This window comes from Buteo buteo, chromosome 22 (assembly GCF_964188355.1).
Source record: "Buteo buteo chromosome 22, bButBut1.hap1.1, whole genome shotgun sequence".
In the NCBI taxonomy this organism is placed as follows: domain Eukaryota; kingdom Metazoa; phylum Chordata; class Aves; order Accipitriformes; family Accipitridae; genus Buteo; species Buteo buteo.
This window is the reverse complement of record NC_134192.1, coordinates 2,682,205-2,691,052: the sequence shown is the minus strand read 5'-3', so window position 1 is coordinate 2,691,052 and position 8,848 is coordinate 2,682,205. Positions and strand designations below refer to the sequence as shown.

At 59.2% G+C, this 8,848-nt stretch overlaps 1 protein-coding gene across 1 annotated transcript; it reads left to right on the top strand.

Annotated features, from left to right (window-relative positions):
• The first annotated feature begins 2,965 nt into the window (after positions 1-2,965).
• Positions 2,966-7,959, top strand: LOC142043179 (actin-binding protein WASF3-like). Its single transcript, XM_075054037.1, has 8 exons — positions 2,966-3,098; positions 4,423-4,557; positions 4,697-4,850; positions 5,193-5,310; positions 5,456-5,631; positions 6,052-6,318; positions 6,825-7,207; positions 7,802-7,959. Exons 1-8 carry the CDS (start codon positions 2,966-2,968, stop codon positions 7,957-7,959), a joined length of 1,524 nt encoding a protein of 507 aa, XP_074910138.1.
• Positions 7,960-8,848: the final 889 nt, after the last annotated feature.

Sequence of the window (8,848 nt, the reverse complement as noted above, 5' to 3'; positions counted from 1 at the left end):
GAAATCATGAATTGCTCTTGGCCTAACTCTGTCCATGTTAGGGCTTCTCCCTCGTGCACCAGGGAGTCACCTCCGTGCCTGGCAGATCCCTGCTCCTGCCCTTTCCTGAAGGTCTGAGGACCTGCCACCAAAATCACCCCCTCCAAGGCTTGGAAATTACCCAAAATATCAGCACGAGCAGGAGCAGCGCTGGGCATCACTGAGCATCCCTTTGCTGGGGCACAGGCCAAGCTGCCAGCGCTCAGGATTTGTGCGCAGCCTCTTGGTAGGTGTCAGCAAGACGTGCCCGTGAGGACAGAAATTAAGCTGGTGTCGCGTGTAGCCCATCCTCACCCAAAGCGGTTTGGTCTCCTGAGACGGGACAGGCCTTGAGTTGGCGGGTTTTAGGTCAGAAGTTGGGTTTTCAACCCAGAAGTCCGAGGTTTGGTGCCGCTGGCGCACGAGGGATGCGGTTACAGCAGGTTGAGATGGCACTTGTCGCGGGAGGGGATGGCAGGGCTCTCTAATCCCTGCGTTCCTGTTAGCAGCCGTTAATCAGGGAGGTTAAAAAACAGCTTCTCCCGTGGCTCGGCCAAAGTTGCCTGTCCCAGCTACCCTAGCCTAAAAATGTGTGCCTAACTCCTCCTTGGTTTCTTCTGCAAGCTCTGAGTCTTGTTAGGGCTTTTGGGGGGCAAATTAAAGGGATCTTTCTCCTCCAGGGACGATCTCCCATGGCATGGTCTCAAATGCTGTTATCAGACCACGTACCCACCTTCTGCCCCTCTTCAAGTCTGCCCCTGCTGGGAAGAGTTTCAGACCTCAAATCCTTTTTTTTCTTCATTCTCCTCTGGGGTCCCCACGGGGGATGGAGGAGCGGGTGGCCGTGATTCCTCCCGGGCCCCCTGCATGGGGACAAAAAGCCCTGGGTGCCGGTGGCCGTGTCCCAGGCGGCTGCTGAGAATGGCTCTTTGTTCCCTGTTTCTAATTGCTGGGCCGAAGCAGCTTGTTAACCGCTCTGCCCCGTGCTCTCCCATCCCTGCAGCCGCTGCTTGGGGGGAAACCCCCCATGGGGGCATGCCGGGGCTCAGCCTCTGGGTGCGCATTTTGGGGTGACACGTAAAACCAGCTCAAAGCGAGCTTGGGGTGAAGCTGCCGGTGTTACTCATCTCTTTATGCAGCCCGGGGAGGGTTCAGGGGTTGCCTGGAAAGGAGGGTTGTACGTGGCCAGAGCAGACATCCATCAGCAGACATCCAGACGCTCCCCTGCAAACTCCGTCACAGTTTTCTCAGCCGAAAAACAGCCAGCTGGCAGAAACCTCTAAGGCTTTCTGGGAGCCAGGGACGGTACCAGCCCCGCCATCCATGTTCAGTGACTTTGGGAAGCGCCGGAGGACACGCAATTTGCTCTGAGCCCAAAGCATCCCACAACCCTACGGAGGGTTCAGGGCTGGGGTCCTTCCCACGGCACCCCGACTGCCCCGGGGCAGAGCGCAGCCCAGCCATTCACCCCCGTACGTAGAGATCTAGGAGCACAATCAGCCCTTTGGGAAGCTCGATATGAATGATTTAGAAACAATTTTTGGGCTCTTTCATGGAGGGAGCTTGAATTTGCATTTGAAAACTGCGGAGGAGCTGGCGGGGGGACGGGAGCACTGGCCGGGTGCTATCAATGGGAAACTGTTCTGTCTAACGCTCCTGGGGCCAAAAAATGTGAACTCTGCAGATTTCTGGCTCCGTTCATGGTCAGAATTGCTGGCTCTGTTGTCGATGCCCGGCTGCTTCGCTCCCAGCTATTAATGGCTCTGCTCGGAAACTAGTTTTCCTTTGCTGCCAAAGCCGACTGGGGTTTTGTGAAAGATGGGGTGGATGGGGGTTGCCCGGGATGTGAAACGGGGGGATTCAGCTCGCCGTATTCGGGAGCTGGGAAGGCTGTTCGTGCTCTCCGGTCCTTTATCAGCCCGGGATCCAATTCACAGCAATTTCAATGCTAAAGTCATCAGTTTGCCTTTGCATTGGGAGCGGAGCTGAGGCCCGACGCACTCGTGTCACGTAAGACCCCCCTTGCGCAAGCCTGTGGAGTCACCGCCTGCTTTGTGCCTGCCCGTGTCCCAGCCCCAGGCTGCAGCGCCCCGGGAGACACCACCGTGGTTAATAAATGCTCCTTTTTTTTTTTTTTTCTCCTTTCTCAGCCTGTTTCACACCACTGACCCTTCGCGTCAGCGGCGTAACCCGCCCCCAGCGCTCCCCCCTCCACCCCGCCGTGCCCGTCCTTCGTCCTTCCTCGCCGGCTCCCACGGGGGCTCTCGCTGGAGATGAGGCCGTTGGGTGCGAGCATCTCCCTACGTCTCCTTGAGCCCCGTGGAAAACGAACCATCCCCAGTTCAGGCGCAGACGGCGGCAGCGCGGGGGGCACGCAGGGATGCTGGGGGGGGCCACGCAGGGATGCTGCGGAGCGTAGGGGCGAGCTGGCCGCGGCAGCTTGCCTCGGCGTAGTGCATGCACAAATAAAACCCCGGAGAGCTTTGCACTGAGCTGGAAATAATGGCATTACAAGCGCTTGCTCGCTTCTGGCTGCTGTTTGGGTTGGATGAGGCTTTTCGGGGTCGGCTGAAGGGCTGCAGCACGTGGGGGTTTGCTCCTGGTTTGAGCGCAGCTCCGGGAAGGTAAGTGGGAAAGGCTCCCCGGGCACAGTGGCTTGTCAGCGGAGCACGAGATAGGGACAGGGCCCTCGTGGTCCTCACCTCCATCCTGGCATCCCCATACTTGGCGGCATCCAGAGGTTTGCACCCTCAGAGCATCCCCTGCGTGGAAAAGCCCTGGTGCCGCCGTGCGGGCTGCATCCGCCGTATCCCGCGTGGGAGGGACGAGTCCCCTGGGCAGAGAGCAGAGGGAACGGGGAGAAAAAGTAGGTAACTGACAAAAGCTGTGTGTTTTCTTTTTTTTCTTTCTTCTTTGCCCAGGAGAGGCGTGAGGGCTCGCCGGCAGCATGCCGCTGGTGAAGAGGAATATCGAGCCCCGGCATCTATGCCGGGGGGCTCTTCCTGAGGGGGTGACGAGTGAGCTGGAATGTGTCACCAACAGCACGCTGGCTGCCATCATCAAGCAACTGGGCAGCCTCAGTAAGTCACAGCGCAGTGAGCCCAGCGTGGGATGGGGACGGGGTGGTGGGATGCTGGCGGGACGCTTGCTCCGGTTCCAGTGACAGAGAAACGGGGGCTACATGAGAGCCCTGCAGGCCGCAGCCACCCCTAATTTCATGGGAATTATCCAGCTAATAAAAAAGGGAGGGTGCTCACGGCCGAGCCCAAAGTGGGGACTTGGTAGCAGCTTTAAGACCCATTTTCCTCCCGTAGCCGGTCTGTGCAGTGGGGGACGGAAAGCCTTTGCAAGCCCCTTACTTCTCAACTTGGCCAGAAGTAGGAAGGTCAGATGAAGATTAAAAAAACCCAACCTATTCTTTTTAACCTTGGAGTTTATGTGAAAGAGAGGTCTATATAAAAGGTCTAAATCCTCAGCTGTCTTCCCGCCCTGGGACTGCTTTCGGCAGAAAAGGGGAGGATGAGAGCATTAATAGGGGCAACCTATTTCGCTGCTGAATATCAACTTAAAATAGAGAGAAGCACAGGCTCTTCAGGGCTCCTCCTCTTTTTCCCCCTCCAGAACTAGATTCTTCTCTAAAATAGTCCCAGAAAAATAAACCTTGTATTTAGGGAGCTGCTGGAAGAACAGCAGCCAGCGTGAGCAGCACCCATGGGTGCTCAGGCCATGGCTACCTTGTCCAGGAGAAAAGGAATCAAATACAAACGGCTGAGCAGATATTAAAAGCACCTTGATCTCAGGAGCTGTTTGGAGGAAACCCCAAGGAGCTGGGGTGCTTGTACTGGGATGGGTGCTGGGCTACGATGGGTGCTGTAGCCTGCCAGGTGCCCTGCTCAGCCCTGTGATAATAACAGCCCTAATAAAGCGCTATCGTAGCGATGCACTGAGTGCTGCAGGAAAATAACTGCTAAAGAGAAACAAATTGCAGCTTCTCCCTGCTGTAGCACTCTCCCCGCTCCCCTGCTTTCGGTTTTCCACCTTCAGGGCTGGGTTTCCCCAGGTCATGTTGTGTGATGGTAGTTTTTTGGCTGCATCTGTCCTGGTAGATCCAAAAGCTTCTTGGGGCACAGACGACGACGGTTCATTGCCTCCTGCGGGTACCGCTCTCGCTGAAAAGGATGCTTGTGCACAGAGGAGGGGGCAGGAGAAAATTGGGTCGTTTGTGCACCCCATCTCTCCATGCAGCACTTTGCCAGGCCTAGGGGAGGATGAGGCTCAACTCCCCAAAAACCAAGGCTGGGGAGAGAGCCCCACGGAGCTGGCGGGGAGGCGTGGGGGTCCAGGGGACGGGCTGGGAGAGGGCTGCCACCCTTGCCGTGACAGGCGCGCCTTGCCCTCTGCCAGGCAGGCACGCGGAGGACATCTTCGGCGAGCTGTTCAATGAAGCCAACAGTTTCTACATGCGGATGAACTCGTTGCAGGAGAGGGTCGACCTGCTGGTCATCAAGGTGACGCAGCTGGACTCCACTGTGGAGGAAGGTGAGGGGCTGGGGCTGTTTTGGGGTGACGGCCAGGCGCGAGTGGGTGGGAGATGCGTGCTCGGGGCTGGACCACCCGCTGCGCCCGGTTCGGGAGGCTGAGGTCACCCCTGCATCCCATCTTCTTCCCGTGCCCCCAGTTTCGCTGCAGGACATCAACATGCGGAAAGCCTTCAAGAGCTCCACGGTGCAGAACCAGCAGGTCGTGTCTCGCAACTCCATCCCCAACCCGGTGATGGAGATGTACCAGCGCTGCGACAAGCCCCCGCCGCTCAACATCCTCACGCCCTACAGGTAGGGCGGCCGGCGCATCGCTCCTTGGGGGGACCGAGGGGGTCCTGGAGGGTCCTGGGGGGGCCCTTTCCAGGAGAGGCATCGGGGATGCACCCCATTTGCTGCTTGGTGGGGGCTGAGAGGCAGTTTTCTCCAGTTGCTGTGCCACCATCCTCATTGTGTAGGGTGCTTGGGACGAGTGAGCCCACGCAGTGGTACAGCAGGTAGTGACCGCCCTGTTGGACACGTTCGTGGTGGGGCAACAGTTTATGGCCACGATCGTACCGAACGACCCTGTGCAGGGGAAGGGGGGGTCTTCTCCTGTGGCTGATAACCCCTTCTCCTCCCTCCCCACCCCCGCAGAGACGACAAAAAGGACGGCCTCAAGTTCTACACCGACCCCTCCTACTTCTTCAACTTATGGAAAGAGAAAATGTTGCAGGCAACAGAAGATAAGAGAAAGGAGAAGCGCAGGCAGAAGGTAACGGGCAGGCAGGGGACACAGGGTGCTCCCCCCCCATTTGTGGTGGGTGCATCTCACGGGGCTGGGTGATGCTCCCTGGGTACCGCTCACGGTCCAGAGGAGCCGGGTTGGAGATGGAGCCGCAGCTTGTGTGTGCCCCCAGGAGCAGCGGCTGGTGGAGGATTCCACCCGGGAGGTGAAGAAAGTGAGGAAAGCCCGCAACCGGCGCCTGGAGTGGAACATGATGGCGTATGATAAAGAGTTCCGACCCGATAACAGGTTCTCACCATCCCCCTATCACATGGCATCATCGGAAGGATCACTGTCCCCAGATAATAGGCAGGTTTTACCTCCTACGCGTTTAGCTCACTGGCTCTCCTTTGCTTTTCTCTTCTTCTCCATCTTTGGGGGGATGTGCTGCCCAGAGTAGGGTTGGGGTGATAAGCCATAAATCCGTGGTAGCTTCATGGACAGCTCGTGCCCCCAGGGTCGCATCCTGGACCTCAGCAGCAGCCTTGGTGTTGGGACACAGTCGGAGCACTTTCCATTTAGCAGCTAAGGGAAGAGACTGGCTCAGCTCTGTTGGCGTCCACCTCCCCGCCACTATCTCTCCGCTTTCTTGTCCATCTGTATTTTTGTGGCCATTTTTTGTTTTGTTGTCTCAACCCCCAAATACCCCCAAACCCGTGTCCCCCTGGCCCGCCCACCCAGCCATCCCCCCTCCCAGGAGTACGACCGTTGGGTTTTCCTGTGCCGTAGATCTTACGCGTCGGACGCGGCCGACCACTCGTACCCGGCGAGCCCCAACCACCCCGCACAGCTGCTGGCCCCGGCGTCCCACCTGGCCCCGGCGGAGCACAAGGAGGGGGTGCTGGCGGCCGCCCCCCCCCAGGAGCACGTCTACCGCCCAGCGCCGGCAGCGGGCAGCCGGCAGAACAGCCTCAACCGCCTCCAGCAGCCCCACGCGCCGCAGCCGCCCGAGGCCATCCTCAATGGGCCAAGACCTCACTTAGTCAAGGATTACGGGTAGGGCTTCAGCCTGCCTCTTCTCTCCTGCTGGAGGGATGCCCAGGGGAAGGGGGGCTTGGTGGGGCTCTGACTCCCCCCATTTCTGGGCTGATGGAGCGTGGAGAGCCGCCGTGGTCCGAAAGTGCCGGTGAGACAGGAGGACAAATCAGTCAGGAGCACTTTTGGGGTAATCTCATCCCAGATGAGGGGACAAGGTGGATGGAGGGGACCGTTTTCCCCTGGGCTGTTGGCTGCCTTCCCACCACCACATGCCCCATAGCCCATCTCACCGGCAGAACCCCCCCCACCTCCGTGACCGTGGGACAGAGCTTACGCAGGGGTCCAGAGCAAACCAACCCACAGCTGAGACGGTTGGGTGCCTGGGATGGGTGCTGGGTGCCCGGGATGGGTGCTGGGTGCCCAGATGAGTGATGGGTGCCTGGGATGGGTGCTGGGTGCCCAGGTTGGGTGCTGGGTGCTGTCGTTTCTCATGCCGCTGACGTGACTTTGCCCTCCCATCGCAGCCCACAGCCGGTGCCGATGGCAGAGTACTTCGTGCCACCCGCCCCGCCGCCCCCGCCGCCCGTCATCCCCTCCGCGCAGACCGCCTTCGACAGCCCCATTTCGGCTCCCCCCGCCCTGGCCCCCGGCTCGGCCGCCCCCCCCTCCTACGCACCCTCACCGCCCCCCGCACCCCCCGGCCCCTACTCCGCTTCCCCACCTCAAGCCGGCCCCATGGGACCCCCGGTGGCACCCCCACCGCCACCGCCGGGACCCCCCGCCGTTGCCGCCTCGCCGGCACACTCGGCGTCGCCGCCGGCCCCCGCTGTGGAGCCTCGGAAGCCGCAGATCCCGCTGATGCCCATGAGCGATGCCCGGAGCGACCTGCTGGCAGCCATCCGCAGGGGTGAGCGGCAGCGGGAAGGAGGGGGGGGACGGGTCCCCAGCACTGCCACCGCGGTGGCAAAATACCTCTTGGCGTAGAGTTGGGTGCCATGGGCTTCGTTGAGTGCAAGATGAGCCCCGGGTGGCCAGGTGATGGGTGAAGATGGTGGCAGCCAGGTGGGAACTGGGGAGGGAAAGAAATGCAATGGGAGGGAGGTGGGGGAAACCCGTTGCCGGAGGTGGGCTGGAGCCCCGCGGGGGTGACGCAGCTCTTGTGCTCGTGGCCTCCTTGCAGGCTGTAGCAAACGACGTGCCTGAAGGTCTCTCGCATTTCCCCTCCTGCAGATCTCCAGATCGAATGGCAGATTTAACTTTTGAGAAGGTTCAACCTCTTCAGGTTGAATGGAAGGAGAGGAAGAGCTTTATTCTATTATATAGCTTTATAATTGCACACATCTCGTTATTATCTCATATAGCTTTCTATTTGTGTGCATCCCCCTGCAAGGGAGCTGCAGCCACTCAATACATTTAACTGGGGGGATGCCGCACACTGGGTGCACCCATGGGTGCTGGACACATTGCCCCTAAAACCTTCCCCCCCCCTTTCCTACCGCAGGAATCCAACTCCGGAAAGTCCAGGAGCAGTGGGAACAAGAGGCCAAAAAAGAGCCCGTGGGCAATGACGTGGCGACGATCCTGTCCCGCCGGATCGCGGTGGAGTACAGCGAGTCCGACGACGACTCCGAGCTGGACGATAACGAGTGGTCGGACTGAGGGGCCCCGGGGCTGGGCTGGCGCGGAGCTCCCCGGCTCCGTCCCAGGTGTGTATAGGCGCCTTCCCCAGCGTCGATGCCAACAAGCGCGGGCGGCCCCGCTCATTCAGGAGCTTTGCTTTTACACTATGTCAAAAACCCTTTGGGCAGCAGCAGCACTGGTAGGATACACCTCGGAGGCAGTGAGACCAGAAATTAGCAGCACCTTCACGTTTAACGACTTCCAAAATGCTCTGGAGGCAGGTTAATAGGATTACTCCAGATTTACACCCGGAGCGGGACCAGAGACTGGCCCTGAGCGTGCTTTGCTGGAGAAGGGAAACCCAGAGGCTGTAGTGCTTTTTCACCTAAATGTTAAGCACGTTAACGGAAAGCTCCTGGAGAAGCAGCCTGTTTGCACAGCTGGTGCCACGGCGGGCGCGCAGGGACGGCTGGGCACCGGGTTTGGGGATGCTCTGCTGCCTGCATTCGTAGAATCAGGCAGCTCCAAAGGTTATGTGTGGGCAGGAGCCTCCTTCCCCATAGAGCGATGCACCACGTTTTACGGCAGTCGCGTAGGGATGGTCACCGTTGTGCTGGTGCTCCCTGGAGAAGACCGAGGCGTTGGTGACCTGAGCCCGTTTCCGTCCTTAGGACCAGTTTTTCTGGGAGAAAAGGGTGAAGGCAAGGCTTGTGAAGCTGGCGGGGAGACACAGCACTTGTCTAGGCTTTGAAAGGTGCAATGCGTGCTGTCCTCAGGGGGGAAAGGGGCTGCTGGCAAGGGAGCAGAGGTGTCCAGGGAGCTTCCCCAAGCCCAACTCCCCCTGGCCTTAGCACCACATCATTTCAGTGTTATTTGAAAGAAAAAATTAATTAGACAAACTGCTGCTTTTAAGTAAACTCTCAACTTG

Coding starts and splice junctions, on each gene's coding strand:
- LOC142043179 (XM_075054037.1), top strand. CDS start 2,966: ATGCCGCTGGTGAAGAGGAATATCGAGCCCCGGCATCTATGCCGGGGG. Junction 3,099..4,422: donor CAAGCAACTGGGCAGCCTCA/GTAAGTCACAGC, acceptor GCCCTCTGCCAG/GCAGGCACGCGGAGGACATC. Junction 4,851..5,192: donor AACATCCTCACGCCCTACAG/GTAGGGCGGCCG, acceptor CCACCCCCGCAG/AGACGACAAAAAGGACGGCC.